This window comes from Gobius niger (assembly GCF_951799975.1).
Source record: "Gobius niger genome assembly, chromosome: 1".
Taxonomy (NCBI): domain Eukaryota; kingdom Metazoa; phylum Chordata; class Actinopteri; order Gobiiformes; family Gobiidae; genus Gobius; species Gobius niger.
The window spans coordinates 38,545,349-38,569,261 of NC_136852.1; the positions used below are offsets into that span (position 1 = coordinate 38,545,349).

General features: G+C 44.5%; 2 protein-coding genes across 2 annotated transcripts; both read left to right on the forward strand.

Annotated features, from left to right (window-relative positions):
* Positions 1 to 8,622: 8,622 nt before the first annotated feature.
* Positions 8,623 to 16,165, forward strand: LOC306973792 (uncharacterized protein; the record flags this gene model as incomplete). Its single annotated transcript, XM_079570787.1, has 5 exons — positions 8,623 to 9,117; positions 9,908 to 10,122; positions 11,444 to 11,558; positions 12,117 to 12,282; positions 16,050 to 16,165. 5 exons carry the CDS (start codon positions 8,623 to 8,625, stop codon positions 16,163 to 16,165), a joined length of 1,107 nt encoding a protein of 368 aa, XP_079426913.1.
* On the forward strand, positions 16,110 to 21,541 carry dhfr (dihydrofolate reductase). The gene is made up of 8 exons (XM_079562768.1): positions 16,110 to 16,145; positions 16,209 to 16,262; positions 17,775 to 17,899; positions 17,974 to 18,023; positions 19,557 to 19,662; positions 19,740 to 19,863; positions 19,997 to 20,112; positions 21,407 to 21,541. Exons 3-8 carry the CDS (start codon positions 17,814 to 17,816, stop codon positions 21,483 to 21,485), a joined length of 561 nt encoding a protein of 186 aa, XP_079418894.1. The 5' UTR covers positions 16,110 to 16,145; positions 16,209 to 16,262; positions 17,775 to 17,813; the 3' UTR covers positions 21,486 to 21,541.
* The last annotated feature ends 2,372 nt before the right edge of the window (positions 21,542 to 23,913 follow it).

Genomic DNA, 23,913 nt, shown 5'->3' on the forward strand with positions numbered 1-23,913 from the left:
CGCTGAGCCACCTGGACACTGCCAAGCTTGGAGCCACGGAGCAGCGCTGGGTTGCGGAGCTGTCTGCATTTGACTACAGCGTGAGGTATCGGCCAGGACGGATCAACCAGAATGCGGACGCCCTCTCCAGGCAACATACTCTTGCGGGTGGTGATGGGGTCGAGTTGGAGTCCTACCTACCTGGCACCCGGGTTCCGGAATCCATTGCAGAAAATGTCTGCCAGCGTCCACAGTGGGAGGCCACTCAGTCTGCCATTACCGCTCTTCCGTCCCGCAGTCCAGCCGACCTGAGAAGACTCCAGAGGTCGGACCCGTCCATCAGTGCTTTCCTGCCCTTCTGGAGCCAACAGAGGGTACCGAGTCGTGCCGAGCAAGAGAAGCTAGGTCCTGGAACGAGGGGTTTGGTGAAGCAGTGGGACCGTGTTGTGCAGAAGGAGGGGCTGCTGTACCGTCGTCTGCTGAGACCCGATGGAGGGGAGGAAGTTTTCCAGTTGCTGTTGCCGGAGTGCCTGCGGCCAGAGGTGTTGCAGGAGCTGCACCAGAACCATGGCCACCAGGGGATCCAGCGGACTACGGAGGTGGTGCGGCAGCGTTGTTACTGGTCAGGAATGGACCGTGACATCAGGGACTGGTGCCAGAACTGTGAGCGCTGTGCGGTTGCCAAGGACACCCAACCAAAGGTCCATGCTCCCCTTGGCCACCTGCTTGCGTCCAAACCCAATCAGGTGCTCGCAATCGACTTCACCCTGCTTGAACCAGCCCGTGATGGAAGGGAGCTGGTGCTGATCATGACTGACGTATTCTCCAAGTTTACACAGGCTGTACCCACCCGTGACCAGAAGGCAGAAACGGTGGCAAAAATGTTGATCCGAGAATGGTTCTACCGGTTTGGCGTCCCGGCACGAATACATTCGGACCAAGGAAGAAACTTCGAGAGTGCATTGGTCCAGCAGCTGTGTGCATTGTATGGGATCCAGAAGAGCCGCACAACCCCTTACCATCCGCAGGGTAACGGCCAGTGTGAACGGTTTAATCGGACCCTGCACAACCTGCTCCGCACCCTTCCCCCGGAAGAGAAGTCCGATTGGCCTAATCACCTCCCACAACTGGTGTTCAACTATAATGCCACCTCCCATCAGACCACTGGTGAGTCGCCTCACCTATTGATGTTCGGACAAGACCCCCACCTACCTGTGGATTTCCTCCTTGGCAACCTGCCCGAGCCTGAAGCCGGAAGAGTGTGTGATTGGGTGGTGGAGCATCGGAGGCGCTTGCAAGTGGCTATGGATGTTGCACGGAGTCGGATGGAGTGTGCAGCGAAGCAGAGGAAGGAGAGGCATGATGACCGAGCTTTGTGTGCGTCACTGGTGGAAGGCCAAAGAGTGTACCTCCGGGGTGTGGGCCCGGGACGCAGAAAAATCCAAGATGCCTGGGGTTCTACCATCTACCAGGTCGTGAAGGCTCCTACCCCGGGAGGTGTGGTCTACTCCATTGCCCCAGTGGACGGGCTCGACCAAGTAAGGCAAGTGCACCGTACCGCCTTGAAGCCTGCGCTCCCCCCACCAGACACTGACCAGGAGGTCTGGCCACAAGGACTACCTTCAGAGGAGGAGGCGGCCAGTGATGATGAGGTTGAGTTGGGGGCTTGGCTGAGGGTTAGAGAAAGGGTCAGTGCTCCATCCACGCCAGTTGAGATGCTCACACACGAACTGCCTCAAATTCCACCTCCATCGGTTCCCGGCGTGCCTCACAACTCTGGGTCTGCACCAAGGAGGTCAACACGGACGACCGCTGGACAGCATACCAATCCGCATCGCCTCCCTGCTCCGGTCCGGGGTGAGGAAAATGGGGCTGCTGCCTCTCGGACCCAAGGTGCTAGCAGCCTAACCACTGCAATATTTCGCCCATGGTCATAGGTCATTTTCTAATCGTTGGGCCACCGATTCATTTGGGGGGGGTAAATGTAACCAGGTGGTTAAATATTGTTTTACTGCGAGTTTCAAAGTTCCTATCTGCCCGTGAACGCACCGCCACTCTCCGCCCGTGCTACTGATTGCGCGATTACAAAAAGGTGCGCGCGTGAGTTGGTTAGTGTCGGGGCTGGTATGCTGGCGTGTGGGCGCCTTTTTCGTGAGTACTTTTCCACCTTGTGTTATTTTAAAGCTATTTGTTTGTGCACTGGTATAATTTGAACTGTTTGGTTAGGGTTTTTGTGGAGTTTGCTGGGCTGATGCTGCTCCTCAGAGGTGCCCTGAGCCCCCTGTTTGTGTTCCTCCTGTCTGCCTAAGGTATGTGTCCGTCTTACAGCCTAGGTTTGGCCAATTGGCAGTGAACTGACGTTTTTCTATGCATTTCAGTCATGTCCACGCTGCTCAATTAAAGCTCCGAATTTGCCAAACAAACAAATTTTACCAAGAAATAATCCTGTAACTCAAAGCATTTAAAGCACTACAGCACCTTAGCTGGTTTTTGGGGATTTGTTTGAGTTTGTTTCCTATTAGCGTTTTTGTTTGAGTTGATTTATTAACATTTAGTTTGTTTGTTTTGTGAATATTTTCTATTGCTTTACATTCCCCATTTACTTTAGCTACGTTTTAAGTGTTTGTTGTTTTTGGGTTATTCGAGGGTTATGTTTTAAACAACTTTAATAAAATTGAACTACAAATGTAAAATAAAAGATTTATATTTTTACTTCCTCTGCTTTGGTTCCTTTGTTACCAGACTTACCTCGGGCATTGGGTTGGTTTAAATGGGGAACCCCTAGCCTAGCCCCGTGGTTACACTTGTGCTGCTTTTTGTTGGTAATAATTGGAATGACTGACAAACAGAGACATTGTGTCATTGTACCATTTGGCAGGGCTGTAGCGATGAAGGGGCCTCTGGGCTTTTGCTGAGTGGCCCCAATTTGAAAGGGGCCCAGAAATATAAATCTTTAACACCAGTAAATAGACCAGCTACAATTATTATGTATGATCTAATGCACCAGATTGCAGGAAATCATATCTGAATTATAAAAAAAAAATCCCCCAAACCCCCCTTCAGAGTGCCCTCCCACACTTTCAATAGGTTCTGATGGTCATGTGGGGTGGAGCCAAACCCCCTCTGATCCATTATGCAGCTCCTGATGTGCTCAGTCATGTAAAACGGAGACCTGTTTTTGGCTTAGGCCACCCAGCTCTTGACCGACCAAAGTCTCACTCCAAAGTTTGGTGAAAAGTTGGCAGCCCTGCAATACACACTCATGGAATCACGAAGAAGAAGCTAACATGCTAACGGGCAAAGCTAACTGCGGGCTAACGTCACTTTAAACAGTATTTACAGCAAAGTTTGAGTGAAAAAAAATATTTCCGTTGTATAATTGGATGTACAGTAACCCTCTCTCCCTTCGCCTTTCCTGTCAGTGTAGTATTTACTCTCCAAGACAATTAATTACTACACCTGCAGCTTATGGCCTCTAGGGGGAAGAGTTACTTAGTACTGCTTTAATTAATATTTTAGTGCAGTAATTCATCCCTGATTTATTTTAGGAACAATATATATTATTTTTATTCCATAGTCTTTTTTTTTTTAACTTGTCGGCAGATTGTCGGCGTGTTTGTTTATTGGAGAAAAGAGGACAATATTCAATCAATTAATCAAGAAAGGTTTATTCCCTATACAATTATAATTCTAGTACAAAATTACCTAAGCGCTTGTCTTTCCCTGTCAACAATACGTGCACGGGGCTTCGTCGTCCGCATTTGCCTGCGCTCATATATTTATACAATGATAATATTGAATATGCATGAAGAGGCGGTGCAGGGGGTCCTTCCTCCTTGGTACTTCTCCATCACGTATATCTGACTCCTTGACCTCGCACACTTGATGTTGCTTTGTTCACACCTTGCAGGCTTTCTCTGAATGGCAGGAAGTTCACCGTCTACATTAGTTCCCGTTTTTCTTCAACATGGTTACAAGAAAAGGCATAGAGCAAGTGTTTGCAGGTTGTTGCATGTGCATGCAGTTTCTAAACCTCCCAAGTGTCTGCAATATTAAGCATAATCATTAATGCATTTAAAACATTGGTTAAGCACATTTTATGGTTAAATTTCTCAACAAACTGAAAAAAAAAAGATTGAGATTTGGGTAAAGCCGAACTGGAGAAAATGCACTTGATTAAAGCTACACCGCGTAGAATTTTACCCAATAAATAAAATTGAAATACAAGCATTTATTTTATGACAGATGTTTTCATCATTGAAAAATACCTCATAAATGTACAAACAAATATTTATGAGGCTCAATTCTCCTAAGATCCATCCATCCATTTTCTTCCGCTTTATCCGGGGCCGGGTCTCGGGGGCAGCAGTCTCAGCAGAGATGCCCAAACTTCCCGATCCACACACACCTCCTCCAGCTGTTCTGACCCCGAGGCGACACCAGGCCAGCTCGGAGACGTAGTCCCACCAGCGTGTCCTGGGTCTTCCACGAGGCTTTGTCCCACTAGGACATGCCTGGAACACCTCCCGCGGGAGGCGACCAGGAGGCATCCGGAACAGATGCCTGAGCCACCTCAGCTGGCTCCTTTCGACGTGAAGGAGCAGCGACTCTACTCCGAGCTCCTCCCGGGTAACTGAGCTCCTCACCCGATCTCGGAGGGTGCGCCCAGCCACCCTGCGAAGGAAACTCATTTCGGCCACTTGTATTCGCGATCTTGTCCTTTCGGTCATGACCCAAATCTCATGACCATAGGTGAGGTCGATCGGTAAATCGATCGGTAAATCGAGAGCTTTGCCCCGACTCAGCTCCCTCTTCACCACGACAGACCGATACAGCGACCGCATCACTGCTGACGCCGCACCGATCCGTCTGTCGATCTCACGCTCCATCCGTCCCTCACTCGAACTGAGAACAAGACCTGAGATACTTGAACTCCTCCACTTGAGGTAAGGACTCCCCACCGACCTGTAGAGGGGAAGCACCTTTTTCCGGTGGACACACTCGGCTGCAAACCAGAGCAGCTGAAGGTCCTGGTTCGTTGAAGCCAACAGAACAACATCATCCGCAAACAGCAGAGATCTCCTAAGATATGACTGTAAACTTTACCGGGAGTGGGTACGTCTCCAGTTCGTCTTCATGGAGATGTGACTAAAGGCAGTAGAATTTGAGATTTAAACAGGTTTGATCCTCATCCAAATTCACTCTTTTATTACACACTGCAGTAATAGCATTTTCTGTGTTGAACTGGTCATTGGGAGCATGTTTTGTTATGCCGGCAACAGTATAGTCCAAAAAGTTCCGCAGTGTACCTTTAATACTGTTCAGTTTGACCTTCTTTTGTGATCCCCCTTGAGTTCCCCTGGTTTGAAACACTGATCTAAAATACTCCAGATTGCACTAAATTGCATCTGTTCAATTAAAACATGAATACGCACTGATTCTAAAATCCTGGCTCTGGTTTAGAACGAACTCAAGACCTGATTTACTGTCTCTCATTGTGCCCTCGTCCAATGACTACTGACAAATCACCCCCCCCCCCCGCTCTGTGTTCAGACAGCGCTCTCCAAAGTCACCTCGCATCACTTCCTCCTCAGCAACTCACAAGTCCAGCCCACTCTCTGCCCAAATACAAAACCCTTCGAGTTAACTTTCACTTCACCTGAAACAGCTCAGACACACAGACGCCCTGAGCTTCAACACGGAGACACGTAAGTTGGAGCTTCTCTTGAAACCTGCACTGTGTTTGTTTTAAAGTGAGTTTCATGACCCACAATAACAGAAACTTGAATGGATAAAGCCTGTGATTAGTGTTTATATCACTGAAGTAGGCATTTATGTGGATGAGTTGTGAAAGAGAAATGTTCCCGTATAGGAGCACGTTGATCCTCTGGGACAAAGAGTGGAAATGTGGATGAAAAGCAGAGTTTGGAAACAGTCGGTTTGGATATTGGCGCCAACAGGGTCTGCCGTTAGTGTGTGGAGAGGCAGAGCCACTCCCTCTTCCTCCCTCTCTCCCTCAGAGCTCAGATCTTTAACCTCTTAACCCCCTCCTGAACCAAGCACACTTTCCCCCCAGGTTTGGCTTCACCCAAATCTAAAAGCTTGTTAAAAATAGCAAGGATAAAAACACAACAAAAAAAGTGTGACAAATACGCGTCAAAAAAAGCAAAGCGGTAACGGAAGAGCGACAAAAACGCGACAAAGAAGCGACATGAAAAGAGACGAAAACGTGACACAAACACTTCAAAAATGTGACAAACCCGCGCCGACAACGTGACAATATGAGGTGTTACACTGTTGAGAAGCTTTTAGATTTGGGTAAAGCCAAACTGGAGAAAAGGCACTCGGTTAAGGCGGGGGTTAAGCGGTTAAGTTCAGCGGGTTATGACCAGGGCGATGCTTTTATTGATACCTATACAAAAATATTTGTCATATTGAGCCATAAAACTGATAACTAACGTTAATATATATTATTTTTCCTTAAATTTCATTTATTTCATAACTCACTTACTTGGTAACACTTTACATTACGGGCCGGTAAGTCCGTGGTACTTACAGTGGTAATTACTAGTAATGACAGTGGTACTTATTGTGGTACTTACAGTGGTATTTACTAGTAATTGGGGTTAGGGTTTGGGAGTCACAGAGTTACCCCTGTATCTCTCCTTACTAAGAGATACAGGGGTAACTCTTAGTAATGAAGTACTTCTATTTACTTTGGTATTTTAAGTTTCTAGTAGTTACAATGATATATCTATGGTACTTACTGATAATTCAAGGATGCTACAGCAGCAATTCATAGGTAGTAAATGAGGTACTTCTACAAACAGAAGTAATTTCTAGGATTGTGTGACTATAAAACAGCATTAGGGAAAACAAGAAGTACAACCTTCATTACTAAGAGTTACCACTGTTTCTAGAAGTACATATCTTGTAATTCTCACTATAGTATCCTTTAAGTACCACGATAAGTACCTAGAAGTACCGCTATTATTACTAGTATTTACCACTGTAAGTACCACAATAAGTACCACAATAAGTACCTAGAAGTACCACTATTATTACTGGTATTTACCATAAAGTACCATAAGTATCTAGAATTACCACTGTAAGTACCACCATAAGCACCACTGTAAGTACCACAATAAGTACCTAGAAGTGCCACTGTTATTACTAGAATTTACCACTGTAAGTGCCAAGGACTTACCGGCCCGTAATGTAAAGTGTTACCCATATTTGAGGTGAAACAACCAACCAACTTCCTTTAATTACAAAATTGCAGAAACTATACACTTTACACACTTTGCACATTTTACCTTCCCCTCCACTTTTGTCCACTTTTTCCCAATTTGCCTTTCACTTGTTTTCCTCATTTCCCCCCAATTTTTCTGCCTTTTTTCCCCCCAATTATTTCCACAATGTGTTTCATTTCTTTTTTTTTAACCCCCCCCATTTTTCTGTATCTGCTTTCGATACATTTTTTTTTTTTCATACCAGAAGTACTTTAAAGGATCTATATCATGCTATTTTAGCCATTCCAAAGTTAAGTAAAGGCATTTATATGATATATTGTACCTCTACCATTATGGAGCACTCATTTTTGTGATAAATATAAGTGTTTTCTGGAGGTATTTTTCGAACCCGGAAGACACAACGCTTCGATTCAGTTAACTCCGCCCCCTCTCTCCGCACATACAACTTTACCGTAATATAAATAAACAGCAATAAGTGAAATTACTTCAGTTGCAGTTATAAGGAGTTGACATCTGCAACACAGCTTCATAAATGGCTAACACACATGCTAATATGCTAACACACAAGCTAACACGCGTTTGGACTGACTCACCGCTCTGGTCCATCGCTGTTTACATTATGGGACTTGCGTTGGTTATAAAAGTTAATCCACTTTGGTTCTGGCGAAGGTTCACCAAACATCCATCAGAGACAGTCACAGAAAAACAATATTTTGGTGAAAGTCGCTGAATCCCGGAGAAAAAAACAGCTGAGTGGCCTCTTCCTGAAAAAGGTTGAATAAACTCCGTAGCCAAATGCGCTTCTTTTTCTCCGTGACATTATCGTTAGGTAAGAATAAAGAACAGGTGTGTCCAGTTATAACGAGCTCCATCTTCAGCTGCAGCGCAAACATGACTGATCTGTTCAGACGCTCAGGGGATGTGTTTGTTTTGGCCACAGCTGACCTGGAAGCACCTCGGGCACATCCTTTTTTTTTTTTTTTTTCCCTTCACTTTTTTTTTTCTCTTTGCATCTCTCTTACGACAGAAATAATGAAAAAGCTGTTTTACAAATTAAAATCCGGCCGTAAGCATAGAATTAAGACATTACATTACAGACGTTGAGCACTTCCGTTCCGCTGTTACGACACAACTAAACACTCAGTCGTTCACCAGGAGAGGGCGGAGCCTCAGAGAGCAGGATTCAGGAGGATTACTGAGAGCTGCGTGAATGAAGCCACAAACCACTCTGGGGGTGTTTTTGATAAGGAAATAGCAGAACAACATGGCTAAAAGCTCTAAAAAGTCGATTTTGCATGATATAGGACCTTTAACCTTTTTCAATGCTGTTGTGCTTGTTTTTCGCAGGACACACAATAAAAAAGGACAAACTTCTACTGGAGTGGACTGCATGGGCATGGAGACGTACAGTAAAGACGGCCAACACCTGCCTCTGAACACATTAAAGCAGGAGCTACAGAATGAAAACATAAGAAATGATTATATTTATAAAAGAATTCCAACTTACCCCAGGCCTGAGCTGCACGTGTCCCACGTCAGCCACAGCACTAACCTCAGGGCCTTACGAAGCATCAAGGCAGACGGAGGCTTCAGGAACCCAAATGTCATCCAGAAAGAAGACGAGATGATCTGGTTCAGTCTGACGGTGTCTCCTGAGGAGCTGCGAGACGCTGAGACCAGGGAGATGATGTTAGTCCATCCTGGAGGAGAAGAAGAACCATTTACAGCTGAGGACCAGGCTGAGGACCTGGCGGGGATGACTGTGTCCGAGAGCAGGATCCTCCAGGAGTTCGCCTCGTCTCCTGCCTTCAAGTCCAGCTCCAGATACGGCTCGTTTCGCTTCACCTTCAGCCTCAGGGACGTCCTGGAGAAGTACAGACTGCAGGTGGCGTAGTATTCATTATTTGTGTCATTAATTGACCATAGTTAGTTAATAAAGGCTAATGTTACACTCGCATTTCCTTTTTTGGGTTCATACATTTTTTGGACCGTTTTATTAAACGGGATAGTCCCACTGAGATCAAGAACTCTTTTTCAGGCGAGTCCTGGTCCCAGATGGGAACCTATTGTGCATGTTTTAGGGGTGGGGGAAACCGGAGTATCAGTCAGAAACGTTTTATTTCACATGGATTTGACATGAATGAAGAAAAAAACAGCTTGGATTATTGAGAGGAAGATATGGATTATTAACAGTTCAAGCTAAAGGTCCACCAGGCAGCTAACGCTAGCAACTTTGAACCTTCACCATTTATATATAGTTTATCAGTCCCTCCGGGATTTCGTGATGTTGAGATCACAACTATTAACGCAAAAACAAGCAAAAATAAGTGCGACCATTCCAGTAATCCGCAGTTTCCTTTGCAACTATTCCTTAACTCCACAACTTCTGCACAACTAAAGTGAATTTTCTGAGCCAAAGCTCAATGTCGGTGGATGAAACATATAGACATTCATCCTTTGGTCTGTTCTCCTCGGATTCACTCATGACTCATGGCTCTATTTGATCAGATTTGCACCTGCCTGTTGCGCTCACAGTTGGCTCACAGTCTCCTATTGGCTGGAGGAGACGAGGGGGAGCACATGGTTCTGTTTCAGATGATACAACTATGTAAAATAACAGATATTCAAAGTCTTTTCTGATTCTGAGCCGTTGTGTATTTCTTCTGTCTGTGCAGTTCTGTGGCGGACAGAAGCCGGTCCTGAGAGTGTACCGCACCGTCCTGTACAAACAGGAAGTGATGTATGCAGTGCTGGTCCACAGTCCGGAACATAACAGCAAGTTCTCAGAGCTCCCCCTGCTGGAGGACACGCCTCACTGCATCTGTGCCTTCAGAGCAGAGCCCGAGCCACACTTCGTCTGGAGACCACAGGCCATGAGCGAGACGCACTGGTCAGAATCAGAATTTGTGTTATTGCCATTGTTCGTGAACAGGCTCACAAACTTTCCTTTGGTTCAGATCAAATACTCGGCATGATGGCACAGACATAACAATCGCAGACCTGTAGCTATCTGAGCCTGTTCCTACAAATGAGCACATTTTGTTAGCCGTTATAGGCCACCGTTTTTACATACTGAGATATGTTCTTACCTAACCTTAGTCGAGTTAATATATCCCCGTCTGGTCTTTGTCCGTGCGCTCTGTCACGCAAACAGAGCACATACGCAGCCTCTCCCACATGTCATATAGCTCCAAAAAAGCTCACGATAGAAGCTACCAAGCTCTTCCACGTGTTCCCTATTTAAATAAAGTTACGTGAAGTGTTTTCATGCGAAGTATATTTACACAGAAATGTAACATGTCGATTTTATAAGCAGATAAAAAGGGGGACTATATTGTGAGGCGTAATGATACAGGAGCACAGCGTCCGCGCAGTAACTCCTAAAGACTTCCCCGCTCACTTCCGTCAATAGAAGCTGCGTGACTTGTACAGAGCCTTTTACAACGAGCAGAAAATATATATTTTGGGAAAGTGCTGCACATTCCTACCTCATGGTCGAGGTCCTGAGTCCTGTGTCGTCGTCCGGGGTGAGTTGGAAATCTGTGAAACATTACTACACTATATACTTTCTGCTTGTTATCACAGCCCGGCACGATGCACGTAAAAGGCATTGTTCACAAGTTATCCACGCTTCTTCAACTGTTCTCTGCGAGCTCTCTACAAGTCACGCAGCTTCTATTGACGGAAGTGAGCGGGGAAGTCTTTAGGAGTTACTGCGCGGACATTTTACTCCTCGTATCATTACGCCTCACAATATAGTCCCCCTTTTTATCTGCTTATAAAATCGACATGTTACATTTCTGTGTAAATATACTTTGCATGAAAACACTTCACGTAACTTTATTTAAATAGGGGACACGTGGAAGAGCTTGGTAGCTTCTATCGTGAGCTTTTTTGGAGCTATATGACATGTGGGAGAGGCTGCGTATGTGCTCCGTTTGCGAGACAGAGCGCACGGACAAAGACCAGACGGGGATATATTAACTCGGCTAAGGCTAGGTAAGAACATATCTTAGTATGTAAAAACGGTGGCCTATTCCTTTAACTGTCCCTCCCCATACAAATGAATAAGGAAGTGACGGAGCAATACTAATTTATGGGGAGGATTCACAGGCTTGACATATTATTTTAATGGCTGAAAGTCTTTTCTGTTGGCCAACATTGTGCACATGTTCGGAGCAAAACACTGTAGCTGCATCTGTCTCTTTTAGGCTTCAGCTGAAGGTGGACCATGGAGGAAACATGTACATTGAGGAAATCCCACAACACTGCCAAGAGTTCTACGTGTGGGACCACGTGGTCCTGGCTCTGCACGTGGACGACCAGGCATGTAGTAAACACGCCAGAATGTAGCTCTGGGCGGATTTTTCGTTCTTCTGGGCCTATTGTACATGTTTTAGTGGTAGGCGAAACCATCCAGAGAAAACCTGCACCCTTCGATGGTTACAAGGCAAAAATAGGTAACACGATTACAGCCCACAAGGGCCATGTGCAGGTACAGGTAACAAGAAAGTAATTACACGTGTAAGTACAGGTAAACACACATTCAAGTGCAAGGCTGAATAACTGTGTTGGAAGAGTAATAAAGGTGTACAGCATGAAGGTGTATGTGTAACAAAGGTGTAATAAAGGTGTACATGGCGTCTGACTTTAGATTACGGCCCGCGCTCACGTGCACTTACATACTACAAGGTTTATGCCGGGCATGTTAAAGCATTAAAAGACTTTAAATTGTGCCAAAAGCAAGGCGATCGCAACATTGCGAAATCCTGGAGGGCGTTAAGTGTTTCCCAAAAATGCCTTAATTTTGTTCTTACAGCTCTCGGTGTCAGAACAAAGACACCTGATGGCTCTCGTGTGACGTACAGCTGTGTGTGGTTCCAGGTGCTGAGGTTTGAAGACCGTGAGCTCAGACATCACCTGAGGTTCTGTGAAAGGGACCCGCGCCCTGTGAACGACGGCGTACGGTATCAGTCGCAGGGAGACGCTCGATTCCAGGTGAAGACCCTGTGGCCTTTGGAGATGTTCAGCCAGTCACAGTTCCACATTTGTCCAAGAGGCTGCAGACTGCCATACCACTGCAGCTGTTACCCCTCGATTCCACGTTCTCCGCGTCCACCCCGACCTCCTCAGCAAATGCATTATTATTATTATAACCATTAAGAAACATTCCACATCCTCCCGTCCGCTCCGAGGGGCCTCTCGCTGGCCCGACTCTCTGCCTCCGATATGAATGCGGATCAACTCTATTTTCAGCTCTGTCAGCCCCGGCCGAATCAGGCTCTGAACTGACGGTTTTTTAACAAAAATATCACTATATCACACCATATAACAATGGTATTTCTATTAGTTCTATTAGTTATCACAAAAACAATCACACAATCGGATTAAGCTTCTGTTGCTCTCATTCACACAACTTTTTTTTCTGCCCTCCTTTACGCAGGAGGGAAAAAACCTGTGATAGTGAAAGAGAAGTGGTCTCATCTGCCTGTAAAGAGATTTTTTATTAGTCTGTAGAAGAACCACACAGTGATGGAGCTGGTCAGGATGCTCCTCTATAGTCCCTCTGTAGAAGAACCACACAGTGATGGAGCTGGTCAGGATGCTCTCTATAGTCCCTCTGTAGAAGAACCACACAGTGATGGAGCTGGTCAGGATGCTCTCTATAGTCCCTCTGTAGAAGAACCACACAGTGATGGAGCTGGTCAGGATGCTCTCTATAGTCCCTCTGTAGAAGAACCACACAGTGATGGAGTTGGTCAGGATGCTCTCTATAGTCCCTCTGTAGAAGAACCACACAGTGATGGAGCTGGTCAGGATGCTCTCTATAGTCCCTCTGTAGAAGAACCACACAGTGATGGAGCTGGTCAGGATGCTCTCTATAGTCCCTCTGTAGAAGAACCTCACAGTGATGGAGCTGGTCAGGATGCTCTCTATAGTCCCTCTGTAGAAGAACCACACAGTGATGGAGCTGGTCAGTATGCTCTCTATAGTCCCTCTGTAGAAGAACCTCACAGTGATGGAGCTGGTCAGTATGCTCTCTATAGTCCCTCTGTAGAAGAACCACACAGTGATGGAGCTGGTCAGTATGCTCTCTATAGTCCCTCTGTAGAAGAACCACACAGTGATGGAGCTGGTCAGTATGCTCTCTATAGTCCCTCTGTAGAAGAACCACACAGTGATGGAGCTGGTCAGGATGCTCTCTATAGTCCCTCTGTAGAAGAACCACACAGTGAATGAGCTGGTCAGGATGCTCTCTATAGTCCCTCTGTAGAAGTTGCACATAACGGAGGCTGGGTGATGTAGTGTGCATGGTCCAGGAGAGCTTCTCTGTGATGTGCACACCCAGGAACTTAGTGCTGGTCACCCTCTCCACTGCAGCCGTTGATTGTTAGAGGAGCATGCTGGACCCGCGCTCTTCGAAGGTCCACAACAATCTCTTTGGCAACACATACATCCCAGACCCTCATGAGCCTGAGGACTTCACTTGTAATCCAAGGTTTCTGGTTGGCCCTGATAAAGATGGTCTTAGCACCCTCACCTGGTGATGTAGGCAGTGACAGTCTCCGTAAACTCCTGGAGATCAGTGATGTTGTTGTGAGTGGCAGCCTCCTTGAACATTTCCCAATCCAGTGTGTGAAAGATGTCCCTGGGTTTCTCTAAAGAATCTTTGCTCCACACTTGAATATGTCTCCAAACTGGTTTAGTGGCTCTAGCCAGTGGCCTGTATGCTGACAGCAACAGTTATGTGGTCCGAGGCAATAGTTGTTTATTATTTTACAAGTTTATTTCTCAAACTCGTTGCTTTGCGCGGCCCACTTTGAGCGGACCAGGGCGGACTGAAGAGGAGGCAGTGGGCGTTGATGTCACTGCCGTTCTGAGCGGTGGAGCTAAGCGAACAGGCAGAAGATGTGGAATCAAGGGGTTAGACTCTGGCACACTTTACTTATCCAAGAGGAGAAGGCTCGGTCTGAAGATGATCTCACCCAGAGAGAAACCGTCATCGTCAGCCTGTTCATCCTCTGTCACCATGTCACAAAATAAAAAACATTCTTTTAAACCTGGCTCTAGCTGTTATTCAGATGAAGTCGCCCAAAATACATTATGTTCTGGCCATTATGACACATAAAATGCCTTCTCATCAACCTACACGATACCCAAAATAGCAAAGAAAACTGCTCCCAAAATGTTCCAACACTGCCCCCCCCCAGCTGACTGAGATGTGACGAGTGTGGGCTCTCCAACCTTTTTACCCGGCGAGCTATGCTGCAAAGACCATTGTGTAAAATGTGACTTTGGTGGAGCTCACCGTGAGAATTAGTCGGCAAGATGATATTTAAAAGAAAATGACTTGAATTTTGACTTTATACGTTGGATGGATTGAGCTGGATTATTTATTTTTTTAATTATTATTCACATTGATTTCTTCGAGTCCATTTACCATTTATATCAATTCATTTTTAAAATAGACAAAAATGGGGTTTACGTTCAGGAATCTAGATTTATGTAAATACAGTTTACTCAAAAGTATTGTTATCAAATTATTATGAATATATTTTTCAATACACCAAATCGTACACTATTATAGTCTAACAAGGGCACATTGTTGTTAGCAGCCAAAATATTTACTCAAATAAGAGTAACTTCACTTTGACTCAATTTTCGAAGAAGGACAACAACTTTATTTTGTGAAAGGCACTGTATAAATTATATTCAGGCCTATTGTGCATGTTTTTTGTGGTAGGGGAAACCAGAGTACTCAGAGGAAACCTACACAGACACGGGGAGAACATGCTAACGCCACACAGAAAGGCCCCATCCAGGTGGGAATCGAACCTGGGACCGTCTAGCTGTGAGGCACAAGCGCTAACCACTGCACCACCGAGCCGCCTTGTAATTTTACTTAAGTAAAAAGTACTGCCCCAAATAAATACTCAAGTATGAGTAAAAAAAAATGTACTTTGTTAATTGAGTTCTGTGTAAAACTCTGGTTTATGTTTCAGTTGTGACACAAGTTATGAGAAATCAAACCTGTAACTTGTGAAAATCCTAATGTTTCCAAAGAAAACAAACGTATGAAAATATATATTTCTGAAGAAAAAGGGACACGAAACAAAAAGAATAAATGTACTTCAGGTCGAGTCTGAGCTTTGTAACTTAAAAATGTTCTTCCAGCAGCACAAGTAACTCATGTTCTTACTCAAGTAGGAGTAAAGATACTTACTAAAGTACTAAAGTACAAGTAAAAAGTACTGAATGATATAATAACTACTGTAATAAGTACAATTTCTTCAAAAAGTTACTCAAGTACTTGTACTTTTATAAAAATGAATGTTCTCAAAACGTGCATAGGCTAAGGAGTACAATTACTTCAAAAAGTTACTCAAGTTCATGTACTTGAGTAAATGAAATTGAGTACTCATTTTTTTTTTTAGCTCCTGTAAAAGAATAATGTGGATGTGAATGTTGTAAAAAGTGTAAAATGTAAACAGCTCAAAAAATAAATAAAAATAAATAAATAAAAATAAATAAATAAAAATAAATGAATAGGTTATTATGAAGTTGGTATGTAACTGTTGAGGATTTTAAAATGAAGAGACGGTGCACGGTATGATCCAACAGGCGGCGCTGTGTTCAGTCTGCAGCAGGCGGTACTCACGAAGAAGAGTTGTTTCCTGTCTGTGGCGGCGGGAAACTTGTCAGATCATAACAAACTTCAGTCTGAGCCGCGGACTTTGCTCCGACGAGTGCGTTCTGCGCCTGCGCCTCCGTGTGTGGACAGCACGCTCCCCCGTGACCGCGCTCTCCCCCGTGCAGATACCGCTCTGACTCTGCGAAACATCGGCCCGTTCATCCTCTGTGTGCGGACCTCCGGGACTCCCCACCGTGACTGCTACACTGCCTGTTCATCCTCCGTGTGCGGACCTCCGTGACTCTCCACCGGGACTCTCCACCGTGACTCCGCTCTCCACCTGCCCGTGTGTGCGTCTCTGCGGGGAACGCGCACAGGACGCTCCGCTCAGGCCACAGGTAATGAGTAAACCACTCTCCCGGGTCTAAGAGTCAGAGAAAATACAGTTTATTAATGCTGCCTTCGTGTGCTCTCAGAGCCGTGGGAAGATATTTTAGTTAGGGGGCGCTAAGGGACAAAATTTACCCACAAAATACTTTTTCTGTGCATAAATCCTATTTATTTACCTCTTAACTCCCGCCTGAACCGAGAGCATTTTCTCCAGTTCAGCTTTACCCAAATCCTGTAGGCCAGTGTAACGCCTCATTTGAAAGACCTACAAAACTAAATGGATCTTTTTCCTCACATCCGATTTTTTTTCATCCCTTTTTTTGTTGGGCAGACGTCTCATTTATGTCAAATTTTCGTAACTTTTCTGTCACTTTTTCGTCAAAATAATTCGCATTTTTTTTTGTCATTCTTATCACTTTTTCGTACATTTTTTCCTCAATTTTTCGTCAAATTTTTCTCACTTTTTTCTCAAATTTTTGTCCATTTTTGTCATTTTTTAATTTATTTTTTGTCACTTTTTCGTCAAATTATTCGATTTTTTTTTTTGTCAAATTCTTATCACCTTTTTGTCCATTTTTTCCTCAATTTTTCGACAATTTTTTCTCAAATTTTTGTCCATTTTTGTCATTTAAAAAAAGATAATTGTCACTTTTTCGTCCAATTATTCGCATTTTTTTGTCAAATTCTTAACACTTTTTCGTCACATTTTTCTCACTTTTTTGCCAAATTTTTGTCCATTTTTGTCATTTTTTTGTACATTTTTTCTAAATCTTTTGTCACCTTTTCGTCAATTTTTTCTCACTTTTTTCACATTTACATCCTTGTTTTCGTCTCAGTTCTGTCGCTATTTTCACACCTTTTTTCCAGAAGCTTTTGGATTGGGGTAAAGCTGGAGAAAATGTGCTCGGTTCAGGTGGGAGTTAAGGGGCTAAAGAGACAGAGGCCTATTTCAAGACATTCGCTACAGCCATTTTGAGAGAGACATTTTATACAAGGCAGTTATTCTAATTTCCTGCATTTACAGACCAACAGAAGGTTTGTCATCATTGTAGTGTGATATAAACTGGTGCTATGGGACTGAAAAAAGAATAATACCCCCTCTTTAAAAAAAAAAGTAGGGTCCGGGTCCCCCTGGGGGCCTCAGAGCCTCTACAGGGGGACCCCCAAAACTTCTCTACAAAATAATTGTACTGAAAAAGAAAATATTTTGAAAGGAATGAATGAATAATGGGCTTATAAGACACCGATAACACCAACAATCGAAATAGATAATAGAAATAATAATAGAAATGCCAGCAGATACATGTAAGCAGACAGAAGCGGCTCAGCTAAGCTAATCTAACTTTAGCAACATCGCCAATTCTACAATTTCTATAAAAATGGCTAAGCCTTTTAGACCTGGTCCAGCAGCAGGATGAGGAGCAGGATTTCAGTCAGATGCTTGGAGACATTTAGCCTTAGTAAAAGTTTGGGCGAACACTTTGGAAGAAGGAGGTGCTAAAGATGTTTTGTGTCTTTAGGTGTGCGAGCCGCGGTGACAGCGCCCCCTGCAGAGCGCCATGTCCCGCGTCCTGAATGGGATCGTGGCCGTGTGTCCAGACCTGGGCATTGGGAAATGCGGAGACCTGCCCTGGCCACGCCTCGAGTGAGAAACGGAGACATTACCAGACGAGCCTCTGAACGTTTCCTTTCACCGGTTTCAACTGTTTTCTGTTGCAGCAACGAGTTCAAGCATTTCCGGAGGATGACGTCCACGCCGTCAGAGGAAGGTAAACGTCCTTCACTGTAAAAGCTTTTACTGATCTCAAAGGTGACTCAGTAAAGTTAACGCGCCTCACTCAAACATTTACAGAGGGATAAAAGTCACATGTTCTTTAGGCGGTGGAGACTTTCATACTGCTATAGGCGGTATCATTTTCACGCGCACCACAGCTGATTTGAACTGGAGTCGGGACCAGGAGACGGCAGCTAACGCTACGCTCAGTGTCATGATAAACATGACAGTAGGGAGGCACCGATACCACTTTTTCTGAAACCGATACAAGTGCGAGTACTTTGATTTAAGTACTTGCCGATACCGGATACCGATACGAGTATAAGGCATTTGTAGCAGCTATATTAGAATTGTGCTGATGCCATTTATTTATTTGATTTTTTTCATTCAATATAATTTTTAATTTTTATTGCCCTGTCCATCATAGACAGAAAAGCCCATGTCCTAAAGCTCCCAACGCCTGTGCTTTATTCATTTATGTGTTTTTATTTAACAATAGTATTGAGATGTTACTTAAATGGTCTCTTTTCGTCTTTACTTCAGCTCCTGTAGATTTTCTCGTGTGTTTGTAGTAACTTAGCAAGAAGCTACAGCGTTTTCATTGTTCTGCTGCAGCTCATTTTGGCTCAATATAAACATGCTGTATGACTTTAATGTGGATTTTCTGAGGACTTTTTAGTTGCTGGGTTAGTTTTTCAGATGAATAAACCCCTGGGCATAAAACGGCGTCAAAACTGCTAGCCGCGAGTTAGCAACGTTAGCCTGTATGTTGTAAACACTGCAGACGCTGCAGCTCTAACAACATTAAGCTCTGGTTAAATCCAGCACAGACTCTGATTTAGAGAGCGCAGTCTGTAATAAAGTCGGCTCTATGTGGAATATTGGATTTCCACTAAACAATTCTCTCCTCAGCTGAGAGCTGCGCCTCGTAGCTGCGCCTCGTAGCTGCGCCTCGTAGGTGCACTGGCCGCACGTCAAATGGTATCGGTTTCTGGTATCGGGACCTCATGAATGAGTACGAGTATGACTGGTACAAGCATGTGGTATCGGCCCGATACCCGATACTGGTATCGGTATTGGTGCATCCCTCCATGACAGCGGAGGCTTCAGGGGCAGGCGCTGAAAGAATCCAATGACATGAATGAAGAATGTCGCTTCAGTAGCTCATGTTCGCGAGGAAAGGGCGTCTTGGATGAGCTCTGACAAGTTGTAGCGTTGCCTAGCGAGCTAACTTTCCTGATCTTGAGGTAAGACCACAGATTTAGATGAATAAAGAGAATAAAACGGCTAGCTAGTCGTTTGTCAGATGTTGATTATATGTATCGTTACCGTGATATTTGTTTTTTATGCTATAATGTACATTTTTGGCCATGTCGCCCCGCCCTAGAGGTGAGCAATATATGTATTTGGGATAATTATCTCTTTGAGCAACAAAGCAGTTGAAAATAAGCTGATGAAATTTCTCCCAAAATGTTGAGATAGTAGTTTATTTGTCAGCATGGCCGTTGTCATGGTAGCTGTGTTGCAGGGCGGCAGAACGTGGTGATCATGGGCAGAAAGACGTGGTTCTCGATCCCGGAGAAGAACCGGCCCCTGCGCGGACGCATCAACGTGGTCCTGAGCCGCGAGCTAACGTGAGCTAACGTGAGCCGCCGAGCGTTTGTCAGTGAGCGGAGTACAGAGTGACTCACCTGTGTGTGTGTCCCTGCAGAGCGCCCCCTCCTGGAGCGCACCACCTGGCGTCGGACTTTAGCTCCGCCCTCCGCCTGGTCCACACCCAACTGGCCAACACGGCGGACCAGGTGTGGGTCATCGGAGGCAGCTCGCTCTACAAGGTACAGCTGCTCTTACAAAGAAGCTATCTTCTCCAGTTCAGCTTTGGTCTGATCCTCTTGTGCGTTCTGCTCGAAGAACTCCAGTTACTACGATAACTCCAGGTCATGTACTCGAGTAACTGTGCTGTTGCAGGAGCTGATGGAGAGCCCGGGGCCGAAGCGCTTGTTCGTGACTCAGATCCTGAAACAGTTCGACTGCGACACTTTTCTTCCCGAGATCCGCCCCGACAAATACAAGCTCCTCCCCCAGTGAGTCTCTGTTTAGCCCTTACTCTGGTCTGTGTTTCCTTAGGTTTAGTCCTTACTCTGGCCCAGGGGCGGACTGGCCATATGTCCATTCTGGAAGAGCACAGAAGGGCCTCTGGCTCTAGGGCCACCGGTCCCGCCTTAACCGAGCTTTACCCGAATCTAAAAGCTTAATATAACCTCCTAACTCCCGCCTGAACTGAGAGGATCTTTCTCCTCACGTCATCAGATTTTTTTTCCATCATTTTTTTGTTGGGTATTCAACTCATTTTTGTAACTCATTTTTTTGTCAAATTTTGATCAAATTTTTGTCACATTTTTAATAAAAAGTTGTCACTTTTTTGTAATTTTTTTTGTCACTTTTTGCCACTTTTTCATCAATTTTTTGTCACTTTTTTGTCAAACTTTTCTCACTTTTTTGTCACATTTTCATCATTGTTTTCGTCTCAGTTTTGCCGCTATTTTCACACCTTTTTTCCAGAAGCTTTAGGATTGGGGTGAAGCCAAACTGGAGAAAATGTGCTCGGTTCAGGTGGGAGTTAAGGGGTTAAAAGAAAAGCATCCAAAAACAAAAAATGCGCTGGAAAAGCAACAAAAAAGTGACAAAAACACAACAAAATGTGACGAAAACGTGACGACAAAGCAGTGCAAAAAGCGATGAAAAAACAACATGAAAAAAAAAAACGGAAAACACAACGAAAAAGTGAGGAAAACACGCCAAAAAAGCTACAAAAAAGTAATGAAAAAGCAACAAAAACATGACAAAAATGCAGCAACAACGTGCCAAAAAGTTACCATCACTTTTCTCGATTTTAGCTTTCAAATGAGGCATTACAGTGTTGCTCTCCAGTCAAGAAGCTTTTAGATTTGGGTAAAGCCGAAATGGAGAAAATGCTCTCAGTTCAGGCGGGGGGTAAGAGGTTAATATGTATTCGTGGAAGTGTCACATTTACGCTGATTTGGGCCAGGCTGACCAGAGTCCAGGGCTGTTTTTCAGTCCCAGTCGGCCCCTGCTCTGGCCCGTGTTTCCATAGGTTTAGTCCTTACTCTGGCCTGTGTTTCCTGAGGTTTAGTCCTTACTCTGGCCTGTGTTTCCTGAGGTTTAGTCCTTACTCTGGCGTGTGTTTCCTGAGGTTTAGTCCTTACTCTGGCCTGTGTTTCCTGAGGTTTAGTCCTTACTCTTGTCTGTGTTTCCTTAGGTTTAGTCCTTACTCTGGCCCGTGTTTCCTGAGGTTTAGTCCTTACTCTGGCCCGTGTTTCCTGAGGTTTAGTCCTTACTCTGGCCCGTGTTTCCCAGGTTTCCCGGGGTGAGTGCGGAGCAGCAGGAGGAGGCCGGAGTCCAGTACAGATACGAAGTTTACGAAAGCATCGACTGACGACTGAGCAATATTTACTTCTGTTTTAAAACGTTTCAATAAAAATGTAAATCATTCACTTCATCGACTTTTCACTTTTGTGTCGAAACCTCAGAATATCTTTTCCAGACGGACCCTATTGCACATGTTTTACCTGCAGAAACCTCCACCAACGCAGGGAGAGAAAGAAACTCCACACAGGGATCTATTTTTACATTTGTCTTGTAATCTTGAAGACTTTCACTCTGACATGAGTAAAAATTCAGTATTGTACTTGGTTTCATTACTTAAGTAAAAGTACAGATACTACTGATCAAACACAGTATTACTCTAATAAAGGCAGAAGTTGCTCATTCAAATTTATTAGGAAATATTATGCGAACGTGGCCTTGCTTAACCCCCTCCTGAACCGAGCACATTTTCTCCAGTTTGGCTTTACCCAAATCTAAAAGCTTCTTGAAACAAACAAGGATGAAAACGCAACATGAAAGTGGGAAAACGCGACAAAAACGTGCCAGAAAAGTAACAATGACACAACAAGCAAGGGACAAAAACAAAACAACAAAAAAATGATTAAAAAAAGTCACAAAAATGTAACAAAAACTAAACAAAAATATGATTAAAAAGTGATAAAACCTCCAAAAAAATGACCAATAAGAGATACAAAAAGTGACATAAACGTGGTGGCAATGTGACATCAAAGTTACAATCAGTTTTGTAGGTCTTAGCTTTCAAATGAGGCATTACACTGGCCTATGAACTAATCGCCTGTCCAGAAGCTTTAGATTTGGGTAAAGCCGAACTGGAGAAAATGCACTCTGCTGTGGGGTAGAGATGTATCATTGGACCCAATTTGTGGGAAATATTGTCCTGAAAAAGAATCTCTTATGAAGATTTTGGAAGGCTCGGATTAGATGGGCTGATAGATACAGACGGCATCTCGTCATAGAAAGGGGCGTGGCCTCGCCAAGGGGGAAAATAGAATCTTTTGGGAAGCACAATTTTTCACTCTTTTTAGACATTTTCTGGTGGAATATGAACTTATTTATCACATACAAATAAAGTCAAGTGTAAATCGGGCCCATATGGATATTTTCTCACAGCAGATTATTCTGCAAAAGTTAAAAAACGGCAGTTCTAGCTAACGCTAGCTAACTGTTAGCATTAGCCCGATGCTAACATGTAGCATTATGTTAGCATTCTCCGGTCTTTATGTGTTTATGGGCAGTTGAACCACTTTGCTCCTCTCCATGTCTTTGTATCTTTATTGTTTGTATCTTTGTATCTTTATTTAGAATAATTCAGTGTTTGTTCAAGTAGTTTTTGAGTAAGTAGAGAAAATTTACATTTTTTCAAAATTGTTTTCCCTCTTAACTGTTTTCAAACATGACCATATATGGGCGATTCCAGAGATGCCGTCTGTATCTATAGTGTGTCTCACCGTATTACTGTTGGTTGGCGTCATTGTAGAGGCGCCCTCTGGTGTTGATAAAGCGTCACAGCAGTGAGCCTGATTACAGCAAACTCCACACTGAGCTCATTTACTTCAGACCAGTGGCGGCTGGTCCATTATGGGCGGTGGGGCGCCGCCCCTCCTATCAATTATGCAAATAATATAACAAGTTTTAAGCTTAGCAAAATCCTAACTTTCTTATATACAGGTCTTTTATACAGTGGAGGGAGGGGGAGTGGAGGTGAAGGAGCGTGTCATTTTGTCTGCCTGGTTCATTGTGTGCTGTAACCGCTGTAACAGCCTCATAAATGTGTAGTTTTGTGCTTGGGGCGGCGAGGAACAGCGCCCCAAACATCTAACCAACGGCGCTCTACTATGGTATAAAAACGTCACTGTATATCATTAATTCAACCAATCAGAGACGCGCAATGTTAAATCTCCGATGGGCGCTGAGGCCGAGCGCCCATCGGAGATTTAACAGGTGAAAGACGAGGAAGCTCTACTGTAAACAAACACGAGTAGCCCGTTGTGGGAGCAGCTCTGAGCTCACGGACGATCGGAGGAAAAACTTCTCATTTGAGAGACGGAGGAGCTTCGTGTTGTTTCCTGAGAGGAGGTGAAAGGACTTAGTCAAACTAATGGACTTGGGACAACTTTCTTCGTCAGAAGTCACGTCTAAACGGACTTTCCTGGAGGTAGCATGACGATGCTAACTAGCTCGTCTGCTTTAGCTGCTGCTTGTTTATCTCACACTTTGGGACAAACCCTCGCTGACTTGGACAGACAGTTCTGTCCCAGGACGTGGACATTTGATGGAGAGAAGATTCAGGACCGTGAGGAGGAGCTACGACAGGAGAGGGGAACTTCATTCATTCACTGAGGGAAACAGAGGTGGAGCTCCAGGTGCAGGAGGAGGAGGAGGAGGAGGAGGAGGAGGAGGACTCTCTTCTAAACGTGAGCTGCACATTATTTCTGAGCGGATCATTTGTCTGACGG

What these genes read in the sequence shown, in the direction of transcription:
- dhfr (XM_079562768.1), top strand. Translation starts at nt 17,814, where the DNA reads ATGTCCCGCGTCCTGAATGGGATCGTGGCCGTGTGTCCAGACCTGGGC. An exon ending in GTCCTGAGCCGCGAGCTAAC is followed by an intron (nt 19,663 to 19,739) that starts GTGAGCTAACGT and finishes GTGTCCCTGCAG; the next exon opens with AGCGCCCCCTCCTGGAGCGC. An exon ending in GAGGCAGCTCGCTCTACAAG is followed by an intron (nt 19,864 to 19,996) that starts GTACAGCTGCTC and finishes GTGCTGTTGCAG; the next exon opens with GAGCTGATGGAGAGCCCGGG.